The sequence below is a fragment of the Nicrophorus vespilloides genome, unplaced genomic scaffold (assembly GCF_001412225.1).
Source record: "Nicrophorus vespilloides isolate i.1.1-1 unplaced genomic scaffold, Nicve_v1.0, whole genome shotgun sequence".
Classification (NCBI taxonomy): domain Eukaryota; kingdom Metazoa; phylum Arthropoda; class Insecta; order Coleoptera; family Silphidae; genus Nicrophorus; species Nicrophorus vespilloides.
In genome coordinates this window covers 88,145-104,807 of record NW_017096912.1, presented here as the reverse complement: position 1 = coordinate 104,807, position 16,663 = coordinate 88,145, and the positions used below count along the sequence as shown (strand labels likewise).

The window sequence follows — 16,663 nt, the reverse complement described above, 5'->3', positions numbered from 1 at the left end:
ACCGTCATCCGTAGCTATGTTTGTTAGTCAAAATTGCCGCAGTTGTTTTGAAGTTGCGAAGGCGCGTGGTTGTCTGGTAGAGCTGTACGATTGAATTGCCCGCGATCATCCGCAGCGATGCTGAACCGGTAAAGTGTTGAGAGCACAAAGAAAAAAACACTGGACTCCAAATTCGAGGGTAGTGCTGTATTTCCAAGTGAAAATGTGTGATGTGGAACCCAGTGATACGAGAAGCTGAGATGGAGGTGTTGATCGAGGATGATGCCGATCTGAGGGAGCAAATTTTTCACAACAACGTTCGTGAGCAGATCGTGAGTATCTTCTTCGGGGAGGGCATTTAAACTTCCTCCTAGATGTTCTAGAACAAGGTTGATCGATAGGGTGCCAATGAACTTCCCCAAAACCAAACACTAAAAATGACCATTGATTTAAGCATTGGATGTGTTCCAGTTTGTTGTGTTCTTGCGCTTGGGGCGTCATTGAACTATGCAGCATGCAGAACTCTAATTTTAGATCGCATAATTAATTTGCGTACTTCGCACCGGCTCTTCATATTATTTATATTAATATTCTCGAGATTAATTGAAGACACAAAGAGACAGCTGTAGAGTTTATTTATAACATTAACCATATCAATATTATTGTTTTGAATTGCGATTATGTTGCAGTTCGATCATACACGAAAAAAAACCTTTTCGACCTTCGACTGCAATGTTCAAGCTACGTGTCTCTATTTCATTTGTTTCGACCGTTGCGCGACTGGATCAAAAAAACAATTGTAAACTTAATCTACATTATCTTCAATTACGAGACAGATGCTGGACAACTCTATAAATTGAATTACTAAAACAGAGGTTATTTTGGAACAAAAAATATTAAAATTAATTAATCTTTGAGTAAAGATTTGTACTATTAGATACATTATTTAAGTATTATATAAGTAAACTGTAATTTTATGTTATATTATACAAGGTTAAAATGTTCGATATTTTCAGAGAAGACTGTTATTTAATATTGCTATATTCTATACATTTAATGAATTGAACAAAGTGTATGCAATTTAGTAGATTTTTAACCTCTTTTCTTGGTGATGGAAGTTCTTTCACTCAATAATGATCAACAATAACGTTTCTAACATTACGTGGCTCAGTAACAAAGATTCTCAAAGGTCAAAGTGTGTTGATGGTAATGCTTACTGTGCTCCTTATTTGATATCATTGTACGAGGAGAAAATTTGCTGTTAGCATATACAAATTTACCTCTAAATTCCATTGATTTTCAATCGTTTATTATAATGTGACGTAAATGTTTCTAAATTGCAATTATAATAACAATCTTGATGCATTGTTCTGAGTTTGGTCAATGCAACATGAGTTTGTTCACGTACGACGAGACCGATTTTCAAAAGAAAGCATTTGGAACGTCGGCTCGCTTAGGAATTGGATTTCTTTAAAACGCTGATCCAATTATGTAAACAAGCCTGATAAAAGCGTCATAGAAAGGCTTCGTCCTTTCCAACGGTGAAAAAATATCAGATCCATTTGGATGCACTTAAGTTTGCACGTCTACCGTTCCAATTGATCCACTCACTTCGTTTACATAGACTTCACTACAACTTTTGTAATTATGTATATTGAAAATAGAAAAACATACATAAAATTTAATATAGGTTATAAAATCAATGATCATAAAACTTTATATAGTTTATTACTAGGTATATAATGATTAGATACGTAAAGCGGTTTTTACCGCGTATAGTTATGTTTAGGAAAATGGTTTAACCAAAGTAATCTGGTACAAAAGTTGGGGAAAACCTAACCGCATGGACACTTTCTTATACTTTGTATTCATCCAGGATGAAAAACTGCGGATGCGCTCCATGCAAAAGTCGACAATGGGAATAGCAACAAATACCCTAAAGTATTTAAAAAAGAAAGTAGAACGCGTGTGTTCGTCCGTACTTTTTTCTTCTTCGTCATTTTTCTCTCCTCCTCATTCCAACACGTGAACAGCGCGAAGCCAATAAACACCGTTAATGACATTCGTTTTGTGTAGTCTGAGGCATGCAACTTTTATCTCCAATTTCTAATATTCACACCTGCAGTGAATCCCACTTTGCAATCAAGGTATAAAAGCGAAAAGACTCTTTCACTATTCACACATTACAAAAAAATACTTTTAAAAAATTGTTATGTTCTTAGGATTTCCCGATGTTCACATTAAAACAGATTCTTTGAAGTCGGATAGTCTGGATTGAAAACGTTTTGCCGCTTATGTAAATCTGCAATTTAAAAAAGTAAATAAATAAAATTTGTGTTAAACACAAAGCAAACTGTTTGTGATTGAAGATCCTTGTTTATTTGCAGCTATAAAGAACGGCGCAGGCACAAAGATATTGTACAAAGCGAATTTGCATGGTTCGTGTTATCTAAATAGCGGGTATTTGGGACAGAGAGAGAACTGCTTTTATTAGTGGCACTCGATTTTATTTATTTACAAGGTTTCCGTGTCTACAAACAACTTCTGCGTATTTTCAGCCAATGCTTAGGAGCTGTTTATATCACATATTTCGAGCGTGACTGCACGGAACATCTCACTGCTACCACGTTTCCATCAAAATTGTTGCGATCCTTTCTCCTCTTTTTGCTGCTTGTTGTTGTTGTTTTTTTTAAAATATGTATGTAGTCCTGAGCTCGATGTAGTTTAAATAACTGTGAAATCGCATAACGGCGTTTATTTTTTCGCGGCCCAAGTATCTTCATATATTAGCGTGAGTCTAATTACTTTATGAGAGCCAATAAAAACATAGCGTATTTGAGCAAGGTCGTCAATTGACTGGGAACTCATTCGTGACGAGATCTTTCTTAATCATGCAAATTATTTCCGTATTCGATATTGTATTTTGTTGTCTATTTTATTGAGAGATATACTAGGACTATTAATAATTTGTTAGTCATGTGAAATTACATTTTAAATAAGTAATATGATTTGTTTGTAGGAAAGAAGAGGTTGAAAATATGAATACTACACACTAACGTTACTATTTGTAAGTGTTACAACCGTGTAATGTGATTTGGTGCATGTAATGTTTTGTGGATGTTACGTCGAAATCACTGGATAAACTAATGCACTTTACACGACAACAGTATCTTGTGTTTACACGCATCACAGCAGAAAATGCGATTCGTTTCCGACGACTTAATGCGTGTTCTACGGAATGAGTAAAGGATTCCTAGCGATGAGATTGAAATGCAATTATTTATGTTAGCGGGTCATGAGTTCTCCCATGTACAAAGTGTGTTGTTCTTGTATGATTTCGAAGAAGCATGCAATTACATCACGTACCCGATTTATTTGTAAACAGAATTCCATTTCAATACGATGCGTAAATCGTCAACAAAATACAGTGGAACCTCGCATAACGAGCATTTCGCTTTGCGAGCAAAATGAATCTTAGCGCCTGCTGCATCATATGTGTATGTTTGATTATGTTTCACTATACGAGTAAAAATTTTGGAACGGATTAAACTCGTTAAGCGAGGTTCCAATGTACATTTAATATTTATATTATAAATTTGCATCTCAATTACATAATCTCAATTTGGGTCAAATTAAATGAAACTGCGCGCTGGGAAAGGCTTTTAATTGAAATCAAAACGTCGATGCACAATGGCCATTGTATAGATAATGCTAATTTCCATCCCACGATGAGATAATTAAGTTCCGCTTTGTTTGAATGCACGGAACATGGGAATTCGAACATTCAATTTGCACCCAATGTCGATAAAAACTGCCCGAGGCTCGAAACCTGGTACACACAATTACCTTCAAGGATTTCCGTTCTTATCCAGTTCCAAGATTAGGTTTATTGTGATTTGATGGTAACATAATATTTATTTGTAGAAATGCATATCAATGTCATGGTCGAGGCTCTTCGGAATTTCGAGTTCAGTGAGGAGAAATACTATAATATTGTGAATGCAATGACGCAAAACATTTTGTGTGTGTGTGTAGACCATGCTAGATGAACAGCTAAATTGGACAAATCTTAACCAAGTGTGTAATTACATCTGCCGTGTTCCGCGTAGTTCGAATTTCACCGAAAGGCGGAAATTACATTTAATACGTTGTTTTAATGAGGTTTTTTTTTAAAAAAACATATATTTCAATGGGTTTAAAGGTCGAAATGCTTAGAGTTGTTTTTGAAGAACAAGAATTAACTACATACACAAATTTGTTATTAAGTATATTTAATTTTTCTTCCATCTCCAGAAATATTGAGATTATTTACAATATTATTAACGTAGTGCAAATCATTATATTTGGGTGAGTATTCTCATCTTTATATAGAAATAAAAACTAGATTCAGAACGAAATTGCTTCGGATAAGCACAACATTACTTTTGATCACCCTCGCGTACTCAACGTTAAGTACTGAACTCTTGTTTTTCTGTCTCCCCCAAGGCTATTTACTAACTGGTTAATGTATACAGAAAACATACGTAACAGACTACTAGACAAAGCTAGTTTCCACATGTTGCCATAATTGAAATCTTTCCTTAACAAGAATACGGTAAAAGATACTACGTACCTATACACTACAATTGAAATGCAAATCACAATTCAATGGAACTGCAAACATCTATTGACGTTTAAAAAGTGCTTACTCCACTAGTGATTTGCAACTTTTAAACAATTGCATTACAAACACAAAGACTGCTTAATTATAAATCAAATACAATTAAGAACTTTCTAAATAGTTAATTATTTACATTAATTAAATTTAACGACGATGCAAATTGTCTTTTCTATATAATATTTGTAATTAATTATTTCAATTACTTATTTATCCACTGACATACATAAAAAAATAACATTTAACTTAATTTATCAATGATTTCATTAAAATAATAGTTATTTTCAATTTTTAAACAGTTTCAATTATAAATTAAATATTTTGTGATGTGGTCGCAAATAATTAGTAACTTATTTTGTGTATAGTTTTGAAAATACTTATTATTTAATATCTTGCTTACTGCAACGTGCGCTGCAAAGAGACATTGTCATTACGCCATACTCTTTGTGAATTGCATAACATGTACAGCTGCGACAGGTCTTGTTGTTGTGATCAATACACGTTATTAACAATGAGGCGAGTTGTGAAAAACCCCAACGGATTTCGACGTTTATCACGCTCACAATATTGTTGCACAGAAATAGGAATAAAGCTAACTAAAGCTGGTCGGGTTATGATGCAATTAGGCGCATTTCCATCGCGATTTAGCCAAGTGAAAGGCAGGAAACCGTGGGGCGACGGAATGCATTTTTTTATTTATATTTCCCGAGACGTGGTTCGTCCCGTCTGTAAACCGACGCAGTTTAACGCCCTTCTACTTCAATTCACATCAAACAATTTTGCTTGTAATTACATAATCTGTTGGTTTTATGTAATAACAATTAGTTTATGGAATCTTGGAGATCTTACTTCCACGTGTTTGCTTGAACCAAGGGAATTCCGTTCGTCCTTGGACGTCTCGGTAGCAACACAGTATAGTTCGATAAGAAATGTTATCACTTTTAGATTTTACATGTATCTGGTTTGTAATTAAAATAGTGAACACGTTTTAAATATGTATTGTATTAGGTGGTGATTCATGCATTATTAAAAAGGAATCGATGATTTGCTTCTATTTGTGCTTAGATTAAATGTCATTTATATGTTTGTTTGGAGATGCAATGATTCATCTATTGTGGATCAAGAACATTGGCTACCCATCTGCTATGTGATCTGGTTTCATTTCAAACAAAACATCAAAGAGAATATGTTTACAATGATTACAGTGGGAATTGACAAAGTACAGTAGCTTTTATACAAATTAATGACAAGCAAACGAACTGAATAATAAATAACCATAAAGAGTATATAATGAAGAGAATTACATAATATTGATACATATCTCTTTCACAACTTCAAGAGGAAGCTTTTTTAAAGTTATAAAATTTTCGTAGGAAAATAGGAAATCTGTTTTTTCTTTCTGATTCGTTCCTGTCCATTAATTAAGTGAATTTAGGCCTTCATCCATAAACAAAACCTGATTGCAATCTTCTGTACAGATCAATTGCCATGATTAAACTCTATTGTATTTTTTAAGCAGCGATGAAATTGCCAACTTCCTACCAATTATTCTTGCTTAATAACCTTCTTCTGACCGTTCGAGCAGAAATCAATTTATATTTTGAATTGTCGAATGCGTTGTTACCGTCATCGTAATTGTCACGTTTCTTAATCACTATTTACCTTTAGTTTCGTAATAAGTTTCATTGTTGTGTTTGAAATGAAAGTTGCATGAAAATCTTAAATTTACTAAAATGAAATTTTCATCACCTTAAATCTGTATGTAGTTAGCAATGATTTCACCGTTTCCGTTCAACAACGATAAACCAATATGATTAAGTGTTTAAGTGGAGCATTCGACATCGCGCCAGTTGGTTTTCATCATTGGATAACACGTATTATGGGGTGGAGTAAATTGAGCATAAATATTTTATTTCAATGCAGCCGTGCATAAAACGTTACGCAGAGAAAGTTCTCCCAATCGATGTACTTTTATGGTAGTGACAACTTGCGGCAATATTTTCGTTTTAACTCGTTTTTTTTTTTATTAATTTCTTCAAAATAATTTCATGTTCAGTTTTGTTAACAGTTTCCTAACTGTTTACATTTCTTGTGTATTTTTACAGCTGTCTTTTATTAGTTTAGTCTGACCTACATTGTACAGTATGTGTGCATATTTTCAGATTATAATAATTTGCAAGAATAGTCTTATAATTTATAAATACAGTGGAACCTCGATTAACGACTTTAATCCGTTCCAAAATTTTCGGATTCACTCGTATAGTGAATCAATTTTTCTCATATAAAAGTGTAAAATAGGATTATGCGTTCCATGCCAGAAGAAAGAAGTATAATTTCTCTTGATTTTTAATGATTTTGCTTTTCATATCTATAGTTCTTTTTATTCTTTGACCTTTGCAAGTAATAAAAAACGTCCTAACACAAGTTTGGAAATATGTGTGATCACAAACAAGACTAGAATGACCACTAACAGCAGGAACTGTTTGCCAATTCACCTACGTTGAAGAGAATTTACGCATGACTCAATTTGTTTATACAGTGGTACTTCGATATACGAGTACCATAATATACGACCCGCCGAGCGAGCGATATTTTGCTTTGAGATGAGAGCAAGACTTGAGATACGAGCAAAGTCACGGAACGAATTAAACTCGTATGTCGATCTACCACTGTATTACTTATATCGATTCGGAGTTCCTTTATACTTTTAATACTTGTTTTTATAAAAAAAAAAAACGTACATAGCATATGTATATATTATAATAATGGTTGGACACAATACATTTTTGTTGTGTTTTTCCACCAAACACAAATTATATTTGCAAAATAACTATATTTAACTATAAACAAAGATGACAAAAAAAATCGAAAATGGTTGATATATTAAAAACAAATACACATAATATGTGTACACTAGTTTTCAAAATGATGTAGCAAGCGCACAATCCAGGTCTTCTCTTCTCATCATCACTCGTTATGCGAAGTTAAGAGCGAGTTAAGTTTATTTTGCTCGTTAAGCGAAATGCTCATTATGCAAGGTGCTCGTGAAGCGAGGTTCCACTGTACTTATAACAAAAATTTAACAGCAACTTAATGTTAAAAAATCATCATGCTAGATTTCTATAATATTCTCGATAAACTTGTATTTTGATGGAGATGAAACAATGAGACTTAATTATGTGTTATAGGATTAATCAAAGAATAATGTTATTTAAAGCTTAAATAATTATAAGACTTATCATTATAATAAAAGTAAATATGTTAAAGTTTAAATGCGTTTCGGACTTATCTCACTAATAAAAAATAAATAAAACGAAATACACGATACTTGCTTCATGGACGTCATTCATTTTAGTTATTACGTGCGAATATCTGGCATACTCTGTTTCGTGTGCGAATTGCGTTGCCTTTCCAGATAACAATATACATATTTATTTACGTTTCACGGTGTTAAACACATACTGATAATCCAGTTTCCAAGAAAGTCAATATAATATAGAACTGTATTATTTTTTTGTATGTGCTAAATAAATGTTAAATTATTAACGAAAATTAATCAATGAGAATGTGCGGAAATTCTTCTAAATCATTTTATTGTTACGCAATGAATATTTATCGCACCTGTTTGACGCGTAATTAACATGGAAATGTAAATGTTGAAAGTGAAATTATTGAGTGTACTGCACTCGTCTATGTCAATGCATCCGCGGAAATCCAATTTAAATCGAGTGAAAATTATGATTAGAAAGTTCTCGTTCGCAACGAGAAGATTAATCACAACTATACGTGTTTTTTTTTCTTTTGGCCATGTGCGTTCGTTTATTTACGTTTTTGTTGCGACTACGTTCTTGGACGCGACGGTATTTCGTAGCCCTAAATTTAGTCTTTTCTGGTACGAAAATAAAGGTGGTATGATTTTATTCTGTACAGTTGTTATTGATGATTTGTAACAACAACAAGGGCCTATCATGACTCTCGAGTATTTTTAGCATTGAACTTTGGCCAAGACAAAAAAAATATATGTTAGGTAACACTAATTGGCGCATTCTCAGAATACTTATTAGAAACGAAAAGTGTTTTTACTTTTCTTATAATTACTAATAAACTAATTACTATTTTTTTTTGCTTTAATTTCAGTTGTTAAGCGGTCAACTTAATTAAAATTTTCATTTGTTTGTGAATAATTGTTCTTCCTTCCACCACCCTTCTCATAGAGACTAAATGCAACATATAACATAGGGTAGTAATATAGACTCTGGGGTTCTGTACACTTCGACTAGGTTGAGTCTCGGAAATGATGATGATGTGAATAGTTGTTAAAATTTTAATTTTATGTAAAACTGAATGTTATTAGAGATGATGAATTGTCATGCTTTCCTGAATTCACTCTAATTAAAGGAATGTTAAACAGTTCATACCGGTTCATAAGAGTTCACATCCATTCATTAATACTAATTTAGAATGTACGTAGCTGCTAAAGTCTGCAGTTTTCGTTAACTGTAAATATCTTGTTTGTTTATAATGTATTTTTAATACGCGCAGGCAGTTGACAGACACGCGCTACAACTGTGTACTAGTGGCAATTTATACTTCAAGGTGGAATATAAATCAGTAAGCAAGTGTACTCGAGATTACCCAAACCAAAATACAAAAATACATAGTTTAAGTTTTATCTTAAAGCCGAAGGTCCGTGGTTAAAAGCATTCGCATTTCAGTCAAACTACTTTTAACGTGTTTGCTGTAACACCACTAAATTTAAACCGGGAAGCAGTTGCTCCACCAAGAAAGTTCCGTCTATTTATACATCGGGTTAAAACATAACGCTTCCACCACGTATAATTAGATAATTTTATAAAGATAATAAAATTGAATTTTTTAATTGTGGATTGAATAATTTTGAACCACAAGCATCAGGATCTGGATGTGATTTTCGCTTGGGCAAGATCAGTATGGATCCGAAATAGAAATCATATTGGATTTCAGGTGGTCGTATAAATAGCAGAGTAAAACAATGACGCAAACATCGTACTTTTAGTTAAAAAAAAAAGAGTTATTGAATCGTTTCTATATTTGTAATAGCCACAAGATAAACAAAACGTTGTAAGAAACAAAGCTCGGAAGATGATCAATAATGGATTCAAGTTACGTGCATTGAATTTCAGTACATGGCGCCAGACACGTAATTTGTTTGTGACAATTTGTGTTAATTATAAATCTTTATTTGTGACTCGGTTGAATGCACGCGCAATATCTTAGCCGAAATCTCATTGCGTAATAGGTATCAAGTGACTTGTAATGGATAGCTTGTAACTAATATTACAATAGCAAGTGCAAGTACTTGCTAAATGAGTTATCAATTTTACTTAAGATTGAGAGAAGAACATTGTCTTCTTCTATTTATATTTTCATTAATTATACAGTTATGTCATGAATGTATAAAAACAATAAAAGTTTATATAAAATGTTATTATTTGGTTTAGGAAATGATATCAGATAATATTGTCTAGATTCCAACAAGTAAAGGTTAATCGATTAAGATTAAACTATGTTATCTGTAAAGTGTAAACATTACAAAAGCTCACGTTTTGCTGTTACACATAACTTCTCATTGTTGCGTGCCTGTTGAAATTGTGTAAACAGTTTGAAATGTTTACGCAAAAAGCAATGTACAAGTAATTCCATCACGCACGTTTCTCGTACTAAATGAAAAATTTCATTTTTTTTTTGTTTCAGATTTTCCTGCTGCTTTTCATAATATTGTACATAGCGAGTTTCGCTCTTCTGGATCGATTCAAGAGACGAGGACGCGAGGATTACTACAGCACCGACGATGATGAGGTGACAGTGTACAGGATCAGTACGTGGCTCTGCACTTTCTCCCTTGCAGTGTCCATTGGTGCTGTTCTTCTGCTCCCCATATCCACCGTCTCGAATGAAGTCCTCATACTCTACCCGAACAGCTATTACGTTAAATGGCTGAACATATCTCTTATACAAGGTATTATAAGTAACATAAGGTGGATGCGTTTTCTTCTCGTCGCTCTGAAAGCTTTTATCACTTGCGATGACTAATGTACTTGCACACATGAACTTTGTCCCCGATGTTTTTATTTTTGTACGTACATAATAGTTTCAATCGATAAGTTTCTTAATTTAGAATATGTTTGTAGATTACTATTGAACATATTTTGAATTAAATTTAAATGAACTACTTGATTCACATTCAAATTATATCCTGCACATTATCAAAAAAAAAGTCTAATCTGTAGAATTGTAATTAGCTAACATAATCTGTTGATTATGACTTTGTGCGATGTTTCCAACGGTTTTCAGTAAACCAATTTTGGAAAGCAAATCCTATTTGTTCATAATATTCTCGATTATTGTTTGTATACACTCACAATGACCACGTTCGCCCACGAAGTTTTTAAATAGATTTATGCATATTTCTTTTTAATTATTTTTTCATCTTCTTGCCGCAGGGTTATGGAACTACATTTTCCTGTTCTCGTTTCTATCCCTCATCGTACTGTTGCCATTCGCCTACCTGTTCACGGAATCGGAGGGCTTCTTCGGCCACCGCAAAGGGCTGATGGGCCGCGTCTACGAGACCTTCACAGTATTAGGTCTTTTGGCCACGGTCGTGCTTGGGTTGACATACGTGGTCTCCGCACTTCTAGATAAGGATAAATCCAGTATTCAAACTCTATTAGGTAATATTATTTGTAATGATCATCTTTATTGAATATTAACACATTCCGTTTTCTTTTTAGATGTTTGGAGCTACCATTTACCTTTCCTATATTCGTGCATATCATTTATTGGAGTATTGATGTTATTAGGTATGGTTTATTTTAAAAATTGGTTTCTAACTATAAGAATCAAGAAATATTTAAAAGTCTTTGAACGGAAATAGATTAAGATGTTAACGAATTTTTTGTTTTAGTGTGTACTCCTTTGGGTTTTGTGAGGCTATTCGATGTTGTAGGACAGTTTCTGATAAAACCGCAATTTATGCGCGACATAAACGAGGAGTACTTTGCATGCGCTCTGGAGGAGGAAACCCTCCGGAGACGGCTGAACCAGGCGGAGATGAACGGTAATTATTGCGTGTCTCCGGCTCCCATGAGCGTGAACGAGTCGGCTCCGATGAAGGACGACGAATTCCAGTTGCCAAAAGGACTGTTACGTTTAAGAAACGGTGAGCTGCGCACCGGACTGAATAAGTTGCTCACCAAGTTCGAGATGAAACGGAAACTATTAGGTAATTAATTAATTTAAAAAAAATGTAATCAGGGTTATTAATTGAATTGGTATTTGTAGATAAACAGCGGCAAAGCTCCTCTATGAGGAGGAACGTCGTCTATCCCGTTTCAATGCTTCTACTGATCGGGTTTACAGGAATCACTGTTTTGATTGTGATGCAAAACACTATTGAATTACTAATTGGGATCAAAGCATTGCCGTTAAGCTCGAGGGTAAGTCTTCAGATATCACTAGTATTGTATTTGTTATTGATTTATAATTTCTTCAGCAATTCACCCTTGGCATTAGCTCGTTATCAAGACTGGGCCCTGTAGGGGCCATCATAGAAATAATGCTGATCCTTTACCTGATAGTGACATCGTCCATCGGACTGTACACGTCGCCTTTGATGAAGAACATCAGGCCTAAGAAGCAGAGCACGCCTTTCAACCTGATCATCGCGAATTGCGCTCTGGTTCTAATTCTGAGCTCCGCTCTGCCGCTGCTGGCTAAAATATTAGGTGCGTACACACTGCAAACTTTTTATAAATTTTATTATAACACCTTTATAATCCATTTAGGTATAACAAATTTCGATTTGCTGGGTGACTTCGGCAGCATCGACTGGCTGGGCAACTTCAAGGTAGTCCTGCTCTACAATGTGGTATTTGCTGTCGCCGCGACGCTATGCCTGGTGAACAAGTTCACGGCGAAAGTCCGCAGAGAGCTCTACGCCCGGTTAGTTGAAAATTACATGTTCCTTTTAAGCTGTGTTTCTTTCCTCAACTAACCCATCATCAACTCATTATCAAGAGAGAGAGAGAGAGACGGTAAAACCATTATGAATACAACAAAAATGACATTTCAAATACATAGAGAGAGGAGAAGACACAATGAATGAAAAGAAAGAAAACAAAAATACCAACGTTCTAAGACTGAGATTATTTATATTATTTAATATTATCGCTATATTATTATGTTATTATTTTTTTTTTTGGATTAACTTTTTTTTTAGAGAAAAGAAACCGCTCAAAATAATGCTGTGCATTTTAATCATATTATTTTTATTTATACGAATGTTGACTTTTTTATACGTGGAAGAACGAGAGGAAAAACAGGATGCATTATGGATTAATGTGATATATACTAATGTAGAGAAATCGATGACTCTTTTATTTTTTATTAATTATTATTTTAGATTGTAAGCTCTTTTTTTTTATATATTAATATTTCCTCCTTTTTTTTATTATATATATCGTCATATATAGTAAATAAAACGAAATGTGATTTTTGTATTCAATCTCATCGGCTATTATAATAACGAATTATATTTGGGCACTCGATGGAACTACCACACACATTCCAGCAACTTCTTATACTTGATGTGCCTTTTCTCTGTATGTAAGTTTGTTCATATATAATATTCAATTTATTTGTTTGTTTCTTCTTTGTTTTTGGCTTCACTCGTGTGTTTTTCTTCTCGCATTAACGCATTCACACACATCCAAATTATTAACATTTTTTTTGGTTTAAGATGTGTTTAATAAAATGGCATTTATATTATCTCTTCCCACCTCCGTTCAGATTTTTTAACGTGCTGGATGATCATCATCACCGTCAGTCGTTTCCGCAATCCGTTGTTCCGACTACTCCGAGACTTTCAGTAATCAAAGTTGAATGATGTTGCTCGTTAATACTTGTTTCGACAAACATTTCCTACACTATTGTGTTTACACAGTAAGGTTCTAGTCTGTAAGTTGTACAATGTTTTGGGCGCTACTATATAGATTTATTTATTAAGAAATTTAAACGATTGTAAATTATGCGAAATTTTTTTAAAAATAGCAACAACAGAAGGAGCGTTGTGATCATGTGAGAGTTTTGTACAATTTATTAATTAATTATTATTGTTATATGAAAAAAAAAATATATATATACTGTTTTTCCCTTTATTTTTTTTTAAATATGATATTACATTCATCGAGAATATTGTATTATAATTATTCAGTTTTTTTCTGTATTAAATTTTTAAGATATTATTTATTAAGTCAAGTCTTTATTATTTCCTTTCATACATTGCGCACTGCAAATATAATTATTATTACATTTAATCTAATCTTTCAATAATCATCCAAAAGTTTAAAAGTCTTTAAATTCACATAAAGTTTGCAGGAAATATTCGGTATGTGTCTCCGCTTGTGTAATTTAAAACTCGAAAACTAATTAGCATTTAAATTATTAGACTTAAGTAATAACATAATAAACGTTTAAGCAATATTCTGATATGTTTGTTTATTAAAATTAGAACGTTTTCAAGGAAATGGATTTCATGCAACGCCAAAATGCCCGAACTATAATCTTTGCTATATTGCTAACAGGTGGCAAAAGCTATCACAAAAACGGAATATCATTTTGCGCCTAAATTGCAGGCAACCAAACATACATATAAACTTTGATTAAAAAGTATGATATTGTCTTCAATAATGAACAGTATTTGCATGAAAACTCACACCCAAAAGTGATATTTTCACTTATTTTATTCTGTGTTTATTTTAGATCAACTTTCTTCTAGAAGCGTCTAATATTATAGTTTGATTAATTAATTATCACGAAGCTATAGTAGCCACAAATCTGTATTTACACTTATTTTAATCTCTGTTTGTTTAAGATCAACATTAAAGTCTAAAATTCATCTGAGAGTTGGTGTATACAAAAATACAGGCAATTTTCGAAGACGTTATTTACCCAACTCATTTGTGAAATAGCAAAGTTTGTTAATCAATTATGAAGACACCATTGCAGCTACAAACCAATATTTACGCTCATTTTAATCTGTGTATATTCAAGATGAACATCCATGTATAACATTCTTCTGGAAGCTCATGTTTACAAAAATACAGGCCATTATCTAAGATGTTGTTTTCCTATTTGTTCATTAAAGTTTATATGTATGTTTGGTTGCTCGCACTTTAGGCGCAAAAGAAATATTCCATTTTTCGTAACAACTAGCGCCATCTATTAGCAATATTTCTAAGGTTGTAGTTCAGGCATTTTGGCGCTGCACAAAATCCACTTCCTTGAAAACGTACTAATTTAAATAAACAAACATATCAAAATAACGCTTGAACAAATGTAATGTTATTAATTTAGTACAATAATTAAAATACTAATTATATTTAGAGTTATAAGCATTTTAATTATTACCAGCAGCGATATCTGTCGGAATTCTCAGGAAATAGTCTGAAGCAGACAATATCATACGTATATGTGGTTGCATACTGTTTCTTGAAAATTCCGACAAATGTTTTTGATTCGCGAAAACCGCCAACTAATTAAAGCTTAATACCTTCCTTATTAATTGACCAAAACTAATTTATTTTATAGCAATCGAAAGCGAAAGAATTATTTTTTAGAATATTAAATTAAAAGTTTAAAATATATATGTATATAACGATTTATTTAACTATTTTTGTCAATTTGCTGCAATACCTTTACATTTTTTAAATTAATCGATTATCACTCGTGATAATTAAACTATCAAATACGCAAATTAAAGAGAAAACTGCAACCTTTCCAAAGAGCTAACTGCCGACATTGTGGTTGGGTCAGTACATCTACTATAAGTTATCAAAATTAAGCATTTTAATTTCATTCTCAATCCAATTTGGCGAGATAATTATATCATCGATCATTCAATTAAAAGCTCAATACCTCACCTTTCTAACGTGCTTTTGCCGAGTCACTTGCTACGAGGTGTAGAAATTGTAAAAAAAAGTGAATAGGATTTTATTAAAAATCACTTTTTCGATGAGATCCGACGAGTTTTCACGTTTTTTTTCTTAATTACACAAAAAATACGTAATTTTTGTTGCATTTCATAATTGCGTAAGATGGGCAAGATGTTATGCTCGCAAAATCATGATTCGCCACTGGAGATAAGCAAAGTAATCAAAATCAAATTTTAAATTAATGAAGAAGAATTATTTTAAGTGGTTTTATATATATTCATTTGATTTCAGTCATAAAATCAATATATTACTTCCTATTGTTATAATTTCGAGGATTTGTATTAATTTGAATCACCAGTTGATTATGTAAACTTTCGAAGAACACTTCGAATTTTAACTTAAATAAATGTTGTAACTGAAACATATTATTACAGTTATTATTTAAAAAAATACAATTAAACCAAACAAATCAGAGTAAAATCCGAATTCACATTATATTCCCCAAATATTCAACTTTAATATGCTTTAATATGTGAAAACAAGCTAGATACCCCAAATATACAAATTTCGTGTACATCTTTTATATTTATTCAATGAAATATAGTTTTCGAGAAAAACTGTACAGAAATCCTCAACTGGTCATGGATATATTTCAGTTAGTTTTACCTTAATAAGTAGTAATGATTTGGTTTGTAAATAACAAGGTAAAAGTTTCCATCGTACGTTTATTGTAAAAATACAAATACATTCTTAATTATCACAGATTACATTAATTAACGCACACTCCTTCCTACATGAACGAATAAAAATAAAAAGAAAATGAACAAACATGTTGACAATCGCACAGGTAATCATTACATTACTAACAATTCGCGTTGCTTTAATGACTAGTTTAACATGCAATTAATTATGTTTATAGGAATACGATACATGTATATATATATAAAATATTTAATAATAAAAATCTACTACTTTTACTATAAAAGTGTTCTGATTTTAAACGTTTGCAAATATAATTGAAAAATATATATATTTAAAAAAAAAATGTTGTAAA

At 32.5% G+C, this 16,663-nt stretch overlaps 1 protein-coding gene across 3 annotated transcripts; it reads left to right on the top strand.

The window, feature by feature from the left end:
• The first annotated feature begins 28 nt into the window (after positions 1-28).
• On the top strand, positions 29-13,831 carry LOC108558455 (protein Lilipod). 3 transcript variants are annotated; one of them, XR_001890896.1, is made up of 9 exons: positions 29-311; positions 10,370-10,634; positions 11,119-11,349; positions 11,410-11,478; positions 11,583-11,900; positions 11,960-12,114; positions 12,171-12,402; positions 12,463-13,282; positions 13,416-13,548. XR_001890896.1 is itself a non-coding variant. In XM_017915369.1 (9 exons), exons 1-9 carry the CDS (start codon positions 210-212, stop codon positions 13,560-13,562), a joined length of 1,626 nt encoding a protein of 541 aa, XP_017770858.1. In that variant the 5' UTR covers positions 31-209; the 3' UTR covers positions 13,563-13,831. The 3 variants fall into 3 exon arrangements, 2 of the variants coding, with proteins under 2 accessions (XP_017770859.1, XP_017770858.1); XM_017915369.1 differs by having other exon boundaries at positions 31-311; positions 12,463-12,619; positions 13,466-13,831; XM_017915370.1 differs by having other exon boundaries at positions 12,463-13,548.
• Positions 13,832-16,663: the final 2,832 nt, after the last annotated feature.

Excerpts from the sequence above, each read along its gene's own strand:
- LOC108558455 (XM_017915369.1), top strand. The coding sequence starts at position 210 with ATGTGGAACCCAGTGATACGAGAAGCTGAGATGGAGGTGTTGATCGAG. Across the intron at positions 11,350-11,409 it reads CAGTATTCAAACTCTATTAG|ATGTTTGGAGCTACCATTTA; the intron begins GTAATATTATTT and ends TTTTCTTTTTAG. Across the intron at positions 12,403-12,462 it reads GCTGCTGGCTAAAATATTAG|GTATAACAAATTTCGATTTG; the intron begins GTGCGTACACAC and ends TAATCCATTTAG.